The sequence below is a fragment of the Mustelus asterias genome, chromosome 6, assembly GCF_964213995.1.
Source record: "Mustelus asterias chromosome 6, sMusAst1.hap1.1, whole genome shotgun sequence".
NCBI lineage: Eukaryota > Metazoa > Chordata > Chondrichthyes > Carcharhiniformes > Triakidae > Mustelus > Mustelus asterias.
Window position 1 is genome coordinate 142,701,271 of NC_135806.1, and position 21,185 is coordinate 142,722,455.

Consider the following 21,185-nt stretch of genomic DNA (forward strand, 5'->3'; position numbering starts at 1 on the left):
ATATAATATACACAAGGGGCTGCTATTCTCTATAATATACACAGGGGCTGCTAGTCTCTATAATATACACAGAGGCTGCTATTCTCTATAATACACACACGGGGCTGCTATTCTCTATAATATACACAGGGACTGCTATTCTCTATAAGATACACAGGGACTGCTGTTCCCTATAATATACACAGGGGTTGCTATTCTCAATAATATACACAGGGGCTGCTATTCTCTATAAGATACACAGGGACTGCTGTTCCCTATAATATACACAGGGGCTGCTATTCTCTATAATATACACAGAGGCTGCTATTCTCTATAATATACACAGGGGCTGCTATTCTCTATAATATACACGGAGGCTGCTATTCTCTATAATATACACACGGGGCTGCTATTCTCTATAATATACACAGGAGCTGCAATTCTCTATAATATACACAGGGGCTGCAATTCTCTATAATATACACAGGGGCTGCTATTCTCTATAATATACACAGAGGCTGCTATTCTCTATAATATACACAGGGGCTGCTATTCTCTATAATATACACAGAGGCTGCTATTCTCTATAATATACACAGAGGCTGCTATTCTCTATAATATACACAGGAGGTGCAATTCTCTATAATATACACAGGGGCTGCTAGTCTCTATAATATACACAGAGGCTGCTATTCTCTATAATACACACACGGGGCTGCTATTCTCTATAATATACACAGGGACTGCTATTTTCTATAATATACACAGAGGCTGCTATTCTCTATAATATACACACGGGGCTGCTATTCTCTATAATATACACAGGGACTGCTATTCTCTATAAGATACACAGGGACTGCTGTTCCCTATAATATACACAGGGGTTGCTATTCTCTATAATATACACAGGGGCTGCTATTCTCTATAAGATACACAGGGACTGCTGTTCCCTATAATATACACAGGGGCAGCTATTCTCTATAATATACACAGGGGTTGCTATTCTCTATAATATACACAGGGGCTGCTATTCTCTATAATATACACAAGGGCTGCCATTCTCTATAATATACACAGAGGCTGCTATTCTCTATAATATACACAGGAGCTGCAATTCTCTATAATATACACAGGGGCTGCTAGTCTCTATAATATACACAGGGGCTGCTATTCTCTATAATATACACAGGGGCTGCTATTCTCCATAATATACACAGGGGCTGCTATTCTGTATAATATACACAGGGGCTGCTATTCTCTATAATATACACAGGGGCTGCTATTCTGTATAATATACACAGGGGCTGCTATTCTGTATAATATACACAGGGGCTGCTAGTCTCTATAATATACACAGGGGCTGCTATTCTGTATAATATACACAGGGGCTACATTTTCCTATAGTATACACAAGCGCTGCTATTCTCTATAATATACACAAGGGCTGCTATTCTCTATAATATACACAGGGGCTGCTATTCTGTATAATATACACAGGGGCTGCTATTCTGTATAATATACACAGGGGCTGCTATTCTGTATAATATACACAGGGGCTGCTAGTCTATAATATACACAGGGGCTGCTATTCTGTATAATATACACAGGGGCTGCTATTCTGTATAATATACACAGGGGCTGCTAGTCTCTATAATATACACAGGGGCTGCTATTCTGTATAATATACACAGGGGCTACATTTTCCTATAGTATACACAAGCGCTGCTATTCTCTATAATATACACAAGGGCTGCTATTCTCTATAATATACACAGGGGCTGCTATTCTCTGTAATATACACAGGGGTTGCTATTCTCTATAATATAAACAGGGGCTGCTATTCTCTATAATATACACAGGGGCTGCTATTTTCTATAATATACACAGCGGCTGCTATTTTCCACAATATACACAGGGGCTGCTATTCTCCATAATATACACAGAAGCTGCTATTTTCTATAATATACACAGCGGCTGCTATTTTCCACAATATACACAGGGGCTGCTATTCTCCATAATATACACAGAAGCTGCTATTCTCTATAATATACACAGGGGCTGCTATTCTCTATAATATACACAGGGGCTGCTATTCTCTATAATATACACAGGGGCTGCTACTCTCTATAATATACACAGAGGCTGCTATTCTCTATAATATACACAGGGGCTGCTATTCTCTATAATATACACAGGGGCTGCTATTCTCTATAATATACACAGCGGCTGCTATTCTCTATAATATACACAGGGGCTGCTATTCTCTATAATATACACAGGGGCTGCTATTCTCTATAATATACACAGGGGCTGCTACTCTCTATAATATACACAGGGGCTGCTATTCTCTATAATATACACAGGGGCTGCTACTGTCTATAATATACACAGGGGCTGCTATTCTCTATAATATACACAGCGGCTGCTATTCTCTATAATTTACACAAGGAGCAACAATTCTCTATAATATACACAGGGGCTGCTATTCTCTATAATTTACACAAGGAGCAACAATTCTCTATAATATACACAGGGGCTGCTATTCTCTATAATATACACAGGGGCTGCTATTCTCTATAATATACACAGGGGCTGCTATTCTGTATAATATACACAGGGGCTGCTATTCTGTATAATATACACAGGGGCTGCTAGTCTCTATAATATACACAGGGGCTGCTATTCTGTATAATATACACAGGGGCTACATTTTCCTATAGTATACACAAGCGCTGCTATTCTCTATAATATACACAAGGGCTGCTATTCTCTATAATATACACAGGGGCTGCTATTCTGTATAATATACACAGGGGCTGCTATTCTGTATAATATACACAGGGGCTGCTATTCTGTATAATATACACAGGGGCTGCTAGTCTATAATATACACAGGGGCTGCTATTCTGTATAATATACACAGGGGCTGCTATTCTGTATAATATACACAGGGGCTGCTAGTCTCTATAATATACACAGGGGCTGCTATTCTGTATAATATACACAGGGGCTACATTTTCCTATAGTATACACAAGCGCTGCTATTCTCTATAATATACACAAGGGCTGCTATTCTCTATAATATACACAGGGGCTGCTATTCTCTGTAATATACACAGGGGTTGCTATTCTCTATAATATAAACAGGGGCTGCTATTCTCTATAATATACACAGGGGCTGCTATTTTCTATAATATACACAGCGGCTGCTATTTTCCACAATATACACAGGGGCTGCTATTCTCCATAATATACACAGAAGCTGCTATTTTCTATAATATACACAGCGGCTGCTATTTTCCACAATATACACAGGGGCTGCTATTCTCCATAATATACACAGAAGCTGCTATTCTCTATAATATACACAGGGGCTGCTATTCTCTATAATATACACAGGGGCTGCTATTCTCTATAATATACACAGGGGCTGCTACTCTCTATAATATACACAGAGGCTGCTATTCTCTATAATATACACAGGGGCTGCTATTCTCTATAATATACACAGGGGCTGCTATTCTCTATAATATACACAGGGGCTGCTATTCTCTATAATATACACAGGGGCTGCTATTCTCTATAATATACACAGGGGCTGCTATTCTCTATAATATACACAGGGGCTGCTACTCTCTATAATATACACAGGGGCTGCTATTCTCTATAATATACACAGGGGCTGCTACTCTCTATAATATACACAGGGGCTGCTATTCTCTATAATATACACAGCGGCTGCTATTCTCTATAATTTACACAAGGAGCAACAATTCTCTATAATATACACAGGGGCTGCTATTCTCTATAATTTACACAAGGAGCAACAATTCTCTATAATATACACAGGGGCTGCTATTCTCTATAATATACACAGAGGCTGCTATTCTCTATAATATACACAAGGGCTGCTATTCTCTATAATATACACAGAGGCTGCTATTCTCTATAATATACACAGGGACTGCTATTCTCTATAATATACACAGGGGCTGCTATTCTCTATAATATACACAGAGGCTGCTATTCTCTATAATATACACAGGGGCTGCTATTCTCTATAATATACACAGAGGCTGCTATTCTCTATAATACACACACGGGGCTGCTATTCTCTATAATATACACAGGAGCTGCAATTCTCTATAATATACACAGGGGCTGCTATTCTCTATAATATACACAGAGGCTGCTATTCTCTATAATATACACAGGGGCTGCTATTCTCTATAATATACACAGAGGCTGCTATTCTCTATAATATACACACGGGGCTGCTATTCTCTATAATATACACAGGAGCTGCAATTCTCTATAATATACACAGGGGCTGCTAGTCTCTATAATATACACAGAGGCTGCTATTCTCTATAATACACACACGGGGCTGCTATTCTCTATAATATACACAGGGACTGCTATTTTCTATAATATACACAGAGGCTGCTATTCTCTATAATATACACACGGGGCTGCTATTCTCTATAATATACACAGGGACTGCTATTCTCTATAAGATACACAGGGACTGCTGTTCCCTATAATATACACAGGGGTTGCTATTCTCTATAATATACACAGGGGCTGCTATTCTCTATAAGATACACAGGGACTGCTGTTCCCTAAAATATACACAGGGGCTGCTATTCTCTATAATATACACAGGGGTTGCTATTCTCTATAATATACACAGGGGCTGCTATTCTCTATAATATACACAGGAGCTGCAATTCTCTATAATATACACAGGGGCTGCTAGTCTCTATAATATACACAGGGGCTGCTATTCTCTATAATATACACAGGGGCTGCTATTCTCCATAATATACACAGGGGCTGCTATTCTGTATAATATACACAGGGGCTGCTATTCTCTATAATATACACAGGGGCTGCTATTCTGTATAATATACACAGGGGCTGCTATTCTGTATAATATACACAGGGGCTGCTAGTCTCTATAATATACACAGGGGCTGCTATTCTGTATAATATACACAGGGGCTACATTTTCCTATAGTATACACAAGCGCTGCTATTCTCTATAATATACACAAGGGCTGCTATTCTCTATAATATACACAGGGGCTGCTATTCTGTATAATATACACAGGGGCTGCTATTCTGTATAATATGCACAGGGGCTGCTATTCTGTATAATATACACAGGGGCTGCTAGTCTCTATAATATACACAGGGGCTGCTATTCTGTATAATATACACAGGGGCTGCTATTCTGTATAATATACACAGGGGCTGCTAGTCTCTATAATATACACAGGGGCTGCTATTCTGTATAATATACACAGGGGCTACATTTTCCTATAGTATACACAAGCGCTGCTATTCTCTATAATATACACAAGGGCTGCTATTCTCTATAATATACACAGGGGCTGCTATTCTCTGTAATATCCACAGGGGTTGCTATTCTCTATAATATAAACAGGGGCTGCTATTTTCTATAATATACACAGCGGCTGCTATTTTCCACAATATACACAGGGGCTGCTATTCTCCATAATATACACAGAAGCTGCTATTTTCTATAATATACACAGCGGCTGCTATTTTCCACAATATACACAGGGGCTGCTATTCTCCATAATATACACAGAAGCTGCTATTCTCTATAATATATACAGGAGCTGCTATTCTCTATAATATAGACAGGGGCTGCTATTCTCTATAATATACACAGGGGCTGCTATTCTCTATAAGATACACAGGGACTGTTATTCTCTATAGTACACACAGGGGCTGCTATTCTCCATCATATACACAGGGACTGCTATTTTCTATAATATACACAGGGGCTGCTACTCTCTATAATATACACAGGGGCTGCTATTCTCTATAATATACACAGGGACTGCTATTCTCTATAAGATACACAGGGACTGCTATTCTCTATAATATACACAAGGGCTGCTATTCTCTATAATATACACAGAGGCTGCTATTCTCTATAAGATACACAGGGACTGCTATTCTCTATAATATACACAAGGGCTGCTATTCTCTATAATATACACAGGGACTGCTATTCTCTATAATATACACAAGGGCTGCTATTCTCTATAATATACACAGAGGCTGCTATTCTCTATAATATACACAGGGGGCTGCTATTCTCTATAATATACACAGAGGCTGCTATTCTCTATAATATACACAGGGGCTGCTATTCTCTATAATTTACACAAGGAGCAACAATTCTCTATAATATACACAGGGGCTGCTATTCTCTATAATATACACAGAGGCTGCTATTCTCTATAATATACACAGAGGCTGCTATTCTCTATAATATACACAAGGGCTGCTATTCTCTATAATATACACAGAGGCTGCTATTCTCTGTAATATACACAGGGACTGCTATTGTCTATAATATACACAGAGGCTGCTATTCTCTATAATATACACAGGGGCTGCTATTCTCTATAATATACACAGAGGCTGCTATTCTCTATAATATACACACGGGGCTGCTATTCTCTATAATTTACACAAGGAGCAACAATTCTCTATAATATACACAGGGGCTGCTATTCTCTATAATATACACAGAGGCTGCTATTCTCTATAATATACACAGAGGCTGCTATTCTCTATAATATACACAAGGGCTGCTATTCTCTATAATATACACAGAGGCTGCTATTCTCTGTAATATACACAGGGACTGCTATTCTCTATAATATACACAGGGGCTGCTATTCTCTATAATATACACAGAGGCTGCTATTCTCTATAATATACACAGGGGCTGCTATTCTCTATAATATACACAGAGGCTGCTATTCTCTATAATATACACACGGGGCTGCTATTCTCTATAATATACACAGGAGCTGCAATTCTCTATAATATACACAGGGGCTGCTAGTCTCTATAATATACACAGAGGCTGCTATTCTCTATAATACACACACGGGGCTGCTATTCTCTATAATATACACAGGGACTGCTATTCTCTATAAGATACACAGGGACTGCTGTTCCCTATAATATACACAGGGGTTGCAATTCTCAATAATATACACAGGGGCTGCTATTCTCTATAAGATACACAGGGACTGCTGTTCCCTATAATATACACAGGGGCTGCTATTCTCTATAATATACACAGGGGTTGCTATTCTCTATAATATACACAGGGGCTGCTATTCTCTATAATATACACAAGGGCTGCTATTCTCTATAATATACACAGAGGCTGCTATTCTCTATAATATACACAGGAGCTGCAATTCTCTATAATATACACAGGGGCTGCTAGTCTCTATAATATACACAGGGGCTGCTATTCTGTATAATATACACAGGGGCTGCTATTCTCTATAATATACACAGGGGCTGCTATTCTGTATAATATACACAGGGGCTGCTATTCTGTATAATATTCACAGGGGCTGCTAGTCTCTATAATATACACAGGGGCTGCTATTCTGTATAATATACACAGGGGCTGCTATTCTGTATAATATACACAGGGGCTACATTTTCCTATAGTATACACAAGCGCTGCTATTCTCTATAATATACACAAGGGCTGCTATTCTCTATAATATACACAGGGGCTGCTATTCTCTATAATATACACAGGGGCTGCTATTCTCTGTAATATACACAGGGGCTGCTATTCTCTATAATATACACAGGGGCTGCTATTCTGTATAATATACACAGGGGCTACATTTTCCTATAGTATACACAAGCGCTGCTATTCTCTATAATATACACAAGGGCTGCTATTCTCTATAATATACACAGGGGCTGCTATTCTCTATAATATACACAGGGGCTGCTATTCTCTGTAATATACACAGGGGCTGCTATTCTCTATAATATACACAGGGGCTGCTATTCTCTGTAATATACACAGGGGTTGCTATTCTCTATAATATACACAGGGGCTGCTATTCTCTATAAGATACACCGGGGCTGCTATTCTCTATAATTTACACAAGGAACAACAATTCTCTATAATATATACATGGGCTGCTATTCTCTATAATACAGTAAGAAGTTTAATAACACCAGGTTAAAGTCCAACAGGTTTATTTGGTAGCAAAAGCCACACAAGCTTTCGGAGCTTTAAGCCCCTGCTTCAGGTGAGTGGGAATTCTATTCAGAAACAGGGCATATAAAGACACAAACTCAATTTACAGAATAATGGTTGGAGTGCAAATACTTACAGCTAATCAAGTCTTTAAGATACAAACAACGTGAGTGGAGAGAGCATTGAGACAGGTTAAAGAGATGTGTATTGTCTCCAGACAGGACAGCCAGTAAAACTCTGCCGGTCCAGGCAAGCTGTGGGGATTACAGATAGAGTGACATGTCATACTATCTGTAATCCACACATATCATTCCAACCATTATTCTGTAAATTGAGTCTGTGTCTTTATATGCTCTGTTTGTGAACAGAATTCCCACTCACCTGAAGAAGGGGCTTAAGGCTCCGAAAGCTTGTGGCTTTTGCTACCAAATAAACCTGTTGGACTTTAACCTGGTGTTGTTAAACTTCTTACCGTGTTTACCCCAGTCCAACGTCGGCATCTCCATATCATTCTCTATAATATACACAGGGGCTACATTTTCCTATAGTATACACAAGCGCTGCTATTCTCTATAATATACACAGGGACTGCTATTCTCTATAATATACACAGGGGCTGCTATTCTGTATAATATACACAGGGGCTGCTATTCTCCATAATATACACAGGGGCTGCTTTTCTCTATAATATACATAGGGGCTGCTATTCTCTATAATATACACAGGGGCTGCTATTCTCTATAATATACACAGGGGCTGCTATTCTCTATAATATACACAGGGGCTGCTATTCTCTATAATATACACAGGGGCTGCTATTCTCTATAATATACACAGGGACTGCTGTTCTGTATAATATAAATATGAGGCTGCGGGAGTTCTTCCACAAACCCCAAGAGGCCAACAGTGAACACAATGAGACAGCCAATGAACCGGAACAACCGACAGAGAGATCCGCAGTGCAACCGAAGAGGAAAGAGTCGAATTGGACTCCTCCGGAAGGCCGCTGCCCTCGACTTGACATGTATGCCCAAGCCATCAGGAGGTACGTCAACACCAAATTCATCAGCCGCACTCACAAGACAGCCCCGAACATCACCCAAGCACAACGCAACGCCATCCACGCTCTCAAGACCAACCGCAACATTGTCATCAAACCAGGAGACAAAGGAGGGGCATCGTCATACTGAACAGAACGGATTACTGCAAGGAAGTGTACTGACAACTGAACAACGAGGAACACTAGACAGTTACCCGCAGATCCGACCAAAGAACACACCCGTCAACTCAACACTCTGATCAAAACCTTTGATCTGGACCTTCAAAACACCCTCCGTGCTCTCATCCCACGTACTCCACGCGTTGGAGATCTCTACTGCCTCCCAAAGATACACAAGGCAAACACACCCGGCCGTCCCATCGTTTCAGGCAATGGAACCCTGTGCGAGAACCTCTCCGGCTATGTCGAGGGCATCTTGAAACCCATTGTACAAAGAACCCCCAGCTTTTGTCGCGACACTACAGACTTCCTACAGAAACTCAGCACACATGGAGCAGTTGAACCAGGAGCACTCCTCGTCACAATGGATGTCTCGGCACTCTACACCAGCATCCCCCACGATGATGGCATTGCTGCAACGGCCTCAGTACTCAATGCCGTCAACTGCCAGTTTCCAGATGCAATTTTACAACTCATCCGCTTCATCCTGAACCACAATGTCTTCACCTTCAACAACCAGTTCTTCATCCAGACACACGGAACAGCCATGGGGACCAACCTCGCACCTCAATATGCCAACATCTTCATGCACAGGTTCGAACAAGACTTCTTCACCGCACTGGACCTTCAACCGATGCTATACACTAGATACATCGATGATATTTTCTTCCTTTGGAGTCATGGTGAGCAATCACTGAAACAACTATATGATGATATCAACAAGTTCCATCCCACCATCAGACTCACCATGGACTACTCTCCAGAATCGATTGCATTCTTGGACACACGCATCTCCATTAAGGACGGTCACCTCAGCACCTCACTGCACCGCAAGCCCATGGATAACCTCATGATGCTCCACTTCTCCAGCTTCCACCCTAAACACGTTAAAGAAGCCATCCCCTACGGACAAGCCCTCCGAATACACAGGATCTGCACAGATGAGGAGGATCGCAACAGACACCTCCAGACGTTGAAAGATGCCCTCATAAGAACAGGATATGACGCTCGACTCGTTGATCAACAGTTCCGACGCGCCACAGCGAAAAACCGCACCGACCTCCTCAGAAGACAAACACGGGACACGGTGGACAGAGTACCCTTTGTCGTCCAGTACTTCCCCGGAGCGGAGAAGCTACGGCATCTCCTCCGGAGCCTTCAACATGTCATTGATGAAGACGAACATCTCGCCAAGGCCATTCCCACACCCCCACTTCTTGCCTTCAAACAACCGCACAACCTCAAACAGACCATTGTCCGCAGCAAACTACCCAGCCTTCAGGAGAACAGTGACCACGACACCACACAACCCTGCCACAGCAACCTCTGCAAGACGTGCCGGATCATCGACACGGATGCCATCACCTCACGTGAGAACACCATCTACCAGGTACACGGTACCTACTCTTGCAACTCGGCCAACATTGTCTACCTGATACGTTGCAGGAAAGGATGTCCCGAGGCATGGTACATTGGGGAAACCATGCAGACACTACGACAACGGATGAATGAACACCGCTCGACAATCTCCAGGCAAGACTGTTCTCTTCCTGTGGGGGAGCACTTCAGCAGTCACGGGCATTCAGCCTCTGATCTTCAGGTAAGTGTTCTCCAAGGCGGCCTTCATGACACACGACAGCGCAGAGTCGCTGAGCAGAAACTGATAGCCAAGTTCCGCACACATGAGGACGGCCTAAACCGGGATGTTGGATTTATGTCACATTATCAGTAACCCCCACAGCTTGCCTCCTGGGCTTGTAGAATCTCACTAGCTGTTCTGTCTGGAGACAATACACATTTCTTTAACCTGTGTTTAATGTTCCCTCCACCCACATTGTCTGTACCTTTAAGACCTGGCTGGCTGTAGGATTCGCATTCTAATCAGTATTCTGCAACTTGATTTTGTCTGTTTGCACTGTAGGAGAACAGATATCCACTCCATCTGACGAAGGAGCAGTTTGCTACCAAATAAACCTGTTGGACTTTAACCTGGTGTTGTGAGACTTCTTACCCTATAATATACACAGGGGCTGCTGTTTCCTATAATATACACGGGGCTGTTATTCTCTATAATATACATAGGGCCTGTTATGCTCTACAATATACACAGGGACTGCTATTTTCTATAATTTACACAAGGGCTGTTATTCTGTATAATATAGCCATGTGTGCCGCCTACAAGATGCACTGCAAGGAGTCACCAAGGCTCCTTAGGTAGCACCTTCCAAACCCACAACCACCACCATCTAGGAGGACTAGGACAGCAAACACGGAACATCACGAGCCGGAAGTTCCCTTCATGCTGCTCACCATCCTGACCTGGAAATATATTGCTATTTCTTCACGGTCACTGGGTCAAAATCCTAGAACTCCCTCCCTCACAGAGCTGTGGGTGTAACTATCCTATGTGGACTGCAGCGGTTCAAGAAGGCAGCTCACCACCACCTTCTCAAGGGCAATTAGGGATGGGCAATGAATGCTGGCCTAGCCAGTGACACCCGCTTTCCATGAATGAATTAAAAAAATGAATGGCCTTAATTGGTGCAAGGGTGGGCTTCCAGTCTGAAGCTCTGCCTGTCCGAGCAAAAAATCCCCACAAGATCAGTCAGGCCAGAACCCAGAGGGAATTCTGTCCATGCAACTTTATGCTCACCTGCCATTGCCAGCCTCCGACCCCTGAGGGGGTAGGGCAGTATAAAATTCTGGACAGATAGTGACAGAGCGATAAACCAAGGGACAGAAAGAGTCAGATAAAGCGAGAGAGACTGACAGAGAGAGAGAGAAATGGAGAGACAAGGATTGACAGTGGCAGAGAAAAATAGTGCAAAAAAGACAGAGAGAGAGAGACAGATTGGAAGAGAGTGATAGAGAGACAGAGTGAGAAATAGAGAGATGGCTATTGGCAAAAACACAGAAGAGATTGAGAGAGAGTAGAGAGACATACAGAGCCAAATAGAGCAAAACAAGAGAAAGAGAGATTGAGAAAATGGCAGACAGAGACAGAGTGAGAGAGAGAGACCAACAGAGAGATGGAAACTGGCAAAGAGAGATCAGAGAATCATAGAATCTGCAGTGCAGGAGGCCATTTGGCCCATCGAGCCTGCACCAACCACAATCCCACCCAGGCCCTCTCCCCATAACCCCATGCATGTACCCTAGCTAGCCCCCCTGACACTAAGGGACAATTTAACATGGCCAATCGACCTAACCTGCACATCTTTGGACTGTGGGAGAAAAGCGGAGCACCCGGAGGAAACCCACGCAGACACAGGGAGAATGTGCAAACTCCGCACAGACAGTGACCCAAATCAAGGATTGAACCCGGGTCCCTGGCACTGTGAGGCAGCAGTGCTAATCACTGTGCCACCGTGCCGTGGGGTAAGGATCATAAGGTAAGGACCAGGACAGAGTAGCAAAGAGACAAACACATAGATCTAGACAGATAGAGGAAGAAAAAGAAAGAGGTAGGGAGACTGAGAGAATGAAAGAGAGATCCACCTGTCCAGCAGCTTAGGAACAGAAAATCAAGTGGTTTGTGAAATAGTACTAACCTGTAATGGTAGTATGGAGGTTTGGGAGGGATTGTTCAGAGAGACGCATCGTGGCTCAGAGTTGGGTCTCATTGTGGGGAGCAGGCCTTGCAATCTCACCCAAGCTATGAGCTGAAGGATTGGAATAAATTCCACAGTCTGTGTGAGTCTTTTGACAGTCCTTCACATCACAGCTTCCAGTTGCGAGACTGTGAAACCCTTCCCTTTCAGTGTGTGTGAAATGAATTATTTACAGGAGATCTAGGACAGAGACATAGACAGAGAAGAGAAAACTTATTTATTCTTGACAAGGGAGAGCAGAACATGAAGACACAACCTTAAAAATTAAATCTTCTTCGTATATGTATTAAAGGTGGTGGAAATCTGGAACTGCTGCATTATAAAACAGGGGGCTCATTGAAGATTTAGAAACTGAAATTGATGGATTTTCATTGGTTAAAGACACCAAGAGTTACAGAAACAAGATGGCTGAATGAGGTTAATCTACAGTCCAACAATCTAATTGACTGATGGAACAATTTTGAAGGACTGAATGGCTTCCTCCTATTCTAATCTCTCTTTGTGCAGTCCAGCTCAGGTTGAAAATAACGTCCAACCTTCAGAACAAGTCTTGCCAAGCTCTCAACATTTCTTACTCCACACTTCCCCAGAGAGCTTGAACATTTGCTGGGGATCAATCCCCGCAGGAACCAATCACACAAACTTTCTCTGGATGTAACCCAAGCTTGCTTACGGTGGAACTTGATGTAGTGAGCAGCAAGGAGTCACTGCACAATGATCAACAGTGGCACATCTTCTCCTGGGGCTGTATTTTATGGCCCCACATTGGGCTTGTTTTTGGCAGGGGTGACGCACGTAAAATATAACGGTGGCTAACCTACCACATTCCCACCCCGACCCGATTCACATGATGCATTGAGTGGGTAGGTCGTGCCACCCTCAGGCCTTTTGCGAGCTGTAACAGCCCAATTAAGGGGCAATTAAAGGTGCAATTCTGCAACCCCCTCCATAATATGGTTGGCCATGGAATGCAGAAGAAAGTGGGCAGGCTGTTTTTCCTTCTTGGTTGAAAAGGTAGGAAAGAAGTAGGGTATCTCCTTTGGGGTGTCCTGAGTGCACTGGGGGAAACTCCCAATGTTGTACCCCCTTTGTGCCTCCCCCACACCCTGGCCTCCGAAACCCAAACCCACAGGGTGCCAGATGCCTCCCTGTGCAAACAGGTCTGATTTCACTGAGTCTGGGATCCAGGTTATCTTCCTCAAGAGGCTGCTTGCAGTCCTGTCATTGCCCACTATTGAGTTCTGGCACTGCTGAGACTGCTGGAGCTGCCAGCCAATCAAATTGACCATCAGCTCTCGAGGGTGGGACTCCCTCCAACTGAGGAGAGGAGTCATGAACCTCGTATTCACTCCATCAAGACCCCTCAGGATCTTACATGTTTCAACATCACTTCTCATTCTTCTAAACTCCAATGGGTATAGGCCCAACCTGTTCAACCTTCCTCTAAGATAAACTCTTCATGCCAGAAATGAATTTAGTGAACCTCCTCTGAACTGCTTTGAACAAAATTATATCCTTTTTCAAATAAGGAGACCAAAATTGTACACAGTATTCCAGATGTGGTCTCACCAAGGCCTTGTATAGCTACAGTAAACCTTCCATATTTTTATATTCCTTTCCCCTTGCAATAAATGCCAACATCCCTTGTGCCTTCCTAAACACTTGTTGTACCTGCATACTAACTTTTTGTGATTCATGTACCAGGACACCCAGGTCCCTCTGTACCATTGAGTTTTGCAATTTCCCTCCATTTAAATAGTATCCTGCCAGTCAAAATGAACAAGTTCACATATAACCATGTTATACTCCATCTGTCAAACCTTTACCCACTCAATCTATCGATATCTCTTTGAAGTCCCACTACCTCTTCTTGACAATTTACGTTCCCAGCAATCTCTGTGTCATCCTACTCTCACTTCTTCAGCATCCTTGCGTGCATCTCATCTGGTCCTGTTGCCTTATCAACTTTCAGCACAGACAGCCTATCTCCTTTTTAATTTTGAACCATTTAAGTGTCTGACTCATCTCCACTTTCACCTAGACCTGGACAATATTTTCTTCCTAGATTGTGTTCAGGAGATTTTCTACAGCAGCATGTGTCCTGTCCAACAAGAAAAATTAGACTGTTGGACCCAGTTCTTGGAAATGACGTGGGACAAGTAGGTCAAGTGTCAGTGGGGGAACATTATGGAAACAGTGATCATAAAAACGTAGAAAATAGGTGGAGGAGGAGGCCATTCGGCCCTTCGAGCCTTGCACCACCATTCAATGTGATCATGGTTGATCATGCACTTTCAGTATTCCACTCCCGCTTTCTCGCCATACCCCTTGATCCCTTTTGCCACAATGGCCACATCCAGCTCCCTCTTGAACATATCTAATGAACTGGCCCCAACAGCTTTCTGTGGTAGAGAATTCCACAGGTTCACAACTCTGAGTGAAGAGGTTCTTCCTCATCTCAGTCCTGAATGGCTTACTCCTTATTCTTAGACTGTGACCTCTAGTTCTGGACTTCCCCAACATCGGGAACATTCTTCCCACATCTAGCCTGTCCAGTCCCATCAGGATTTTATATGTTTCTATGAGATCCCCTCTCATTCTTCTAAATTCCAGTGAGTACAAGCCCAGGTGATCCAGTCTCTCTTCATATGTCAGTTCTGTCATTCCAGGAATCAGTCTGGTGAACCTTTGCTGGACTCCCTCAATAGCAAGAATGTCCTTCCTCAAACTAGGAGACCAAAACTGCACACAATACTCAAGGTGTTGGCCTCACTAAGGCCCTGTATAACTGCAGCAAGACATCCTTACTCCTACACTCAAATCCTCTTGCTGTGAAGGCCAACATGCTATTAGCTTTCCTTGTATCATTGTATTGCAAGGTTTAGGATGATGAAAGAAAAGGATAATAGACAGTCCAGAGTAAAATAATGAACGGGGAAAGTCGACTTCAGTGTAGCAAGAACTGAGCTGAACTGGTTAGAGTTGCAGGAAAACTGGACAACGGGTTACCTTCAAAACAGAAATGGTCAAGATAGTGAAGGTATATTCCCTTAAAAGAGAAATGTAAGGCAAATGAATCCAGAGTTCCCTGGATGAAAAAGAACTAGAAATTAAGATAAAGAAGAAAAAATGTGTCAGGTAGAAATAGAGTTGAGAACGAAAGGGAATACAGAAGGTTCAGAGGGGAGGTGAAAAACACATTAGAGAAGCAGACAGAAATTATGAAAATATATTGGCAGCAAACAAAAAGCAGAATCCCAAAGTCTTCTATAGACATATAAATAGCAAAAGGGTGGGAAAAGGAGGAATAGGACCTTTTAGGGACATAAAAAGAAATTCAGGTGGGACATGGCTGAGATATTAAATCAATACTCTGCATCTGTCTTTACCAAGGAGGTAGATGTTACCCAGGATATTGTGACAGAGAAGGAAACTGTCCCAAGAAGGGTTCAAAATTGGTAAGGAGGAAGTGTTGAATAGACTGTCGGTACTGAAAGTTGACGCAAATAATGTTAACTCTTTGTGACATATATAAATATGGGCCCCACATTTATATATGTCACTCTTTGTGACATATATAAATTTGGGCCCCACACCTCAGGAAGGACATACTGGCACTGGAGCGGGTCCAGCGGAGATTCACACGGATGATCCCAGGAATGGTAGGCCTGACATACGATGAACGTCTGAGGATCGTGGGATTATATTCATTGGAGTTTAGGAGGTTGAGGGGAGATCTGATAGAAACTTACAAGATAATGAACGGCTTAGATAGGATGGACGTAGGGAAGTTGTTTCCATTAACAGGGGAGACTAGGACGCGGGGGCACAGCCTTAGAATAAAAGGGAGTCACTTTAGAACAGAGATGAGGAGAAATTTCTTCAGCCAGAGAGTGGTGGGTCTGTGGAATTCATTGCCACAGAGGGCTGTGGAGGCCGAGACGTTGAGCGTCTTCAAGACAGAAATTGATAAATTCTTGATTTCTCGAGGAATTAAGGGCTATGGGGAGAGAGCGGGTAAATGGAGTTGAAATCAACCATGATTGAATGGTGGAGTGGACTCGATGGGCCGAATGGCCTTACTTCCGCTCCTATGTCTTATGGTCTTATGGTCTAAATATATATAAATATTGGATAAAAACGTAGATGGGCGGGTTAGTAAGTTTGCAGATAACACAAAGATAGGTGAAGTTATGGATAGTGTAGAAGGTTGTCAAAGGATACAGTGGGATATCGATCAGTTGCAGATATGGGCAGAGAAATGGCAGATGGAGTTTAATCCGGGCAAGTGTGAGGTGCTGCACTTTGGGAGATGAAATGTTAAGGGTAAGTATAGAGTTAATGGCAGGACCCTGAACAGCACTGATGTACAGAGGGATCTTGGGGTTCAAGTCCATAGCTCCCTGAAAGTGTCCACACAAGTAGATAGGGTGGTAAAGAAGGCGTATGGCATGCTTGCCTTTATTGGTTGGGGCATTGAGTACAAGAGTCATGTTGCAGCTTTATAAAACTTTGGGTTAGGCTGCACTTAGAGTATTGTGTTCAATTTTGGTTGCCACATTACAGGAAGGATGTGGAGGCTTTGGACAGGGTGCAGAAGAGGTTTAGAACATAGAACAGTACAGCACAGAACAGGCCCTTCGGCCCACGATGTTGTGCCGATCTTTATCTGAAACCAAGATATAGAACATAGAATGGATGCTGCCTGGATTAGAGAGTATGAGCCTCAAATCCAGGTAGAGGGACCGGTAGTATTGAGGAAGCAGGGGAGCTGCAGAAGGACTTGGACAGGTTCGGAGAGTGGGTAAAGAAGTGGCAGATGGAATACAATGTGGAAAAGTGTGAGATTATGCAGTTTGGAAGGAGGAATGGAGGCATAGACTATTTTCTAAATGGGGAAATGCTTAGGAAATCAGAAACACAAAGAGACTTGGGAGTCATTGTTCACGATTCTCTTAAGGTTAACGTGCTGGTTCAGTCGGCAGTTAGGAAGGCAAATGCAATGTTAAAATTCATGTCGAGAGGGCTAGAATACAAGAGCAGGGATGTGCTTCTGAGGCTGTATAAGGCTCTGGTCAGATCCCATTTGGAGTATTGTGAGCAGTTTTGGGCCCCATATCTAAGGAAGGATGTGCTGGCCTTGGAAAGGGTCCAGAGGAGGTTCACAAGAATGATCTCTGGGATGAAGAGCTTGTCGTATGAGGAACGGTTGAGTACTCTGGGTCTGTACTTGTTGGAGTTTAGAAGGATGAGGGGGGATCTTATTGAAACTTACAGGATAATGCGAGGCCTGGATAGAGTGGACGTGGAGATGTTTCCACTAGTAGGAAAAACTAGAACCAGAGGGCACAACCTCAGGTGAAAGGGACGATCCTTTAAAACAGAGATGAGGAGGAATTTCTTTAGCCGGAGAGTGGTGAACCTGTGGAACTCTTTGGTGCAGAAGGCTGTGGAGGCCAGGTCATTGAGTGTCTTTAAGACAGAGATAGATAGATTCTTGATTAATAAGGGGATGAGGGGTTATGGGGAAATGTCAGGAGAATGGGGATGAGAAAAATATCAGCCATGATTGAATGGCGGAGCAGACTCGATGGACCGAGTGGCCTCATTCTGCTCCTATTTCTTATGGTCTTATGGAGCTATAAGGAAAGGCTGGACAAATTAGGGTTATTTTCTCTGCAGTGTCGGAGGCTGAGGAGAGACTTGATAGGAGGCTATAAAATTATGAGAGGCATAGATAGGGTTGACAGTCAGAATCTTCCCCAGAGTTGAAATATCTAATACTAGGGGGCATGCACTTAAGGTGAGAGGAGGAAAGTTCAAAGGAGATGTGAGGGGCAAGTTTTTTACACAGAGAGTGGCAGGTGTCTGGAATGCGCTGCCAGGGGTGCTTCAGGCAGACACGATGGGCCATTTAAGGGGCTTTAGGATAAGCACATGAATATGCAAGGAATAGAGGGATATGGACCAAGGGCAGGCAGAAGGGATTAGTTTAATTTGGCGTCATGTTCAGCACAATATAGTGGGCCAAAGGGCCTGTTCCTGTGCTGTCCTGTTCTATGTTCTATGCATCTAATTGAGATGCTAAAGGGGATTGACAGGGTAGATGTTGAGAGGAGTCTTCCCTTTCTTGGACATTCTAGAACGAGAGGTCATAGTTTTAGGCCAAGGGGAGGCAGATTTAAAACAGAAATGAGGAGGAATTACTTCACTCACAGGGTGGTGAATCTGTGGAATTCTCTACCCCAGACTGTAGTGGACACCGGAACACTAAACAGATTTAAGGAGGAGATAGACAGGTTTTTAATTAGTAACGGGGTCATAGGGAGCAGCAGGAAGGAGGAGATGAGGCTGAGATGTGATCAGCCATGATCGTATTGAATGGTGGAGCAGATTCGAGGGGCTGAATGGCCTACTCCTGCTCCCATTTCTTACGTTCTACAAGGTACTGGGACCGGATGAGATGCATCGAATGATATTGAAGGAAGTGAGAGTGGAAATTGCAGGGGCGCTGGTCATAATCTTCCAGCCTTCTCTAGACTCAGGGGAGGTGCCAGAGGACTGGAGAATTGCAAATGTTGCGCTCTTGGTCAAAACAGATTGTAAGGATAATCCCAGCAATTACCGACCAGTCAGTTTAACATCAGTAGTGGGAAGCTTCTAGAAACAATTATACAAATAGAATTGTGAATGAACTCACAGATGTGGACTGCAACATTTCAAGAAGGCAGCTCACCACCACCTTCTCAAGGGCACCTAGGGATGGGCAATAAGTGCTGCCCAGCCAGCGACACTCATGTCTCACAATTGATTTTAAAAAAATTGCTAGTCACACGGTCAAATATGGGTTGATTAGGAAGAGCCAGCATGGATTTCTAAAGAGGAAACTGTGTTTAACTAAGTTGCTGGAGTTTTTTGAAGAGGTAACAGAGAGAGTTGATGAGGTCAATGTTGATGTGGTGTTCATGGACTTTCAGAAAGTATTTGATACAATGCCAAACAGACTTGTGAGAAAAGTTATAGCTCATTGAACAAAAGTGGCAATGTGGGAATAAAACTGGCCGAATAATAGGAAGCAGAGAGTAACGGCCAGTGGATATTTTTCGGGCTGGAGGAAGGTTTGTATTGGTGTTCCCCAGGGGTCAGTATTGGGACCCTTGCTTTTCCTGATATATATTAGTGATCTAGAACTTGGCGTGAACGGGACAATTTCAAAGTTTGCGGATGACGCAAAACTTGGAGCTATTGTAAACTGTGGAGAGGACGGTGTAGAATTTCAAAAGGATTGATGGAGTGGGTGGATAGGTGGCAGATGAAGTTCAATGCAGGGAAATGTGAGGTGATGCATTTTGGCAGGAAGAACATCGAAAGACAACATGAAACATTAAGGCTCATGGGATACAAGGAGAAGTGGCTAGATGGGTGGAGAACTGGCTTGGCCATAGGAGACAGAGGGTAGTGGTCGAAGGGTCTTTTTCCGGCTGGAGGTCTGTGACCAGTGGTGTTCCGCAGGGCTCTGTACTGGGACCTCTGCTATTTGTGATATATATAAATGATTTGGAAGAAGGTGTAACTGGTGTAATCAGCAAGTTTGCGGATGACACGAAGATGGCTGGACATACAGATAGCGAAGAGCATTGTCGGGCAATACAGCAGGATATAGATAGGCTGGAAAATTGGGCGGAGAGGTGGCAGATGGAGTTTAATCCGGATAAATGCAAAGTGATGCATTTTGGAAGAAATAATGTAGGGAGGAGTTATACAATAAATGGCAGAGTCATCAGGAGTATAGAAACACAGAGGGACCTAGGTGTGCAAGTCCACAAATCCTTGAAGGGGGAACACAGGTGGAGAAGGTGGTGAAGAAGGCATATGGTATGCTTGCCTTTATAGGACGGGGTATAGAGTATAAAAGCTGGAGTCTGATGATGCAGCTGTATAGAACGCTGGTTAGGCCACATTTGGAGTACTGCGTCCAGTTCTGGTCGCCGCACTACCAGAAGGACGTGGAGGCGTTAGAGAGAATGCAGAGAAGGTTTACCAGGATGTTGCCTGGTATGGAGGGTCTTAGCTATGAGGAGAGATTGGGTAAACTGGGGTTGTTCTCCCTGGAAAGACGGAGAATGAGGGGATATCTAATAGAGGTGTACCAGATTATGAAGGGTATAGATAGGGTGAACAGTGGGAAGCTTTTTCCCAGGTCGGAGGTGACAATCACGAGGGGTCACGGGCTCAAGCTGAGAGGGGCGAAGTATAACTCAGATATCAGAGGGACGTTTTTTTACACAGAGGGTGGTGGAGGCCTGGA

At 43.2% G+C, this 21,185-nt stretch overlaps 1 protein-coding gene across 8 annotated transcripts in view; it reads right to left on the reverse strand.

Moving 5' to 3' along the window:
* The window catches only part of LOC144495199 (FYN-binding protein 1-like), a 232,892-nt gene that overhangs the window by 179,565 nt on the left and 32,142 nt on the right, over positions 1–21,185 (reverse strand). For 3 of the 8 annotated variants that reach the window (XM_078215254.1, XM_078215249.1, XM_078215248.1), the window contains exon 2: positions 12,818–13,057. The exons of the other annotated variants lie outside the window; for them this stretch is intronic. In XM_078215254.1, coding sequence (XP_078071380.1) covers positions 12,818–12,889 — 72 coding nt within the window. In that variant the 5' untranslated portion in view covers positions 12,890–13,057. The remainder of the gene's footprint in view (positions 1–12,817; positions 13,058–21,185) is intronic. 8 annotated transcript variants of the gene reach the window in all.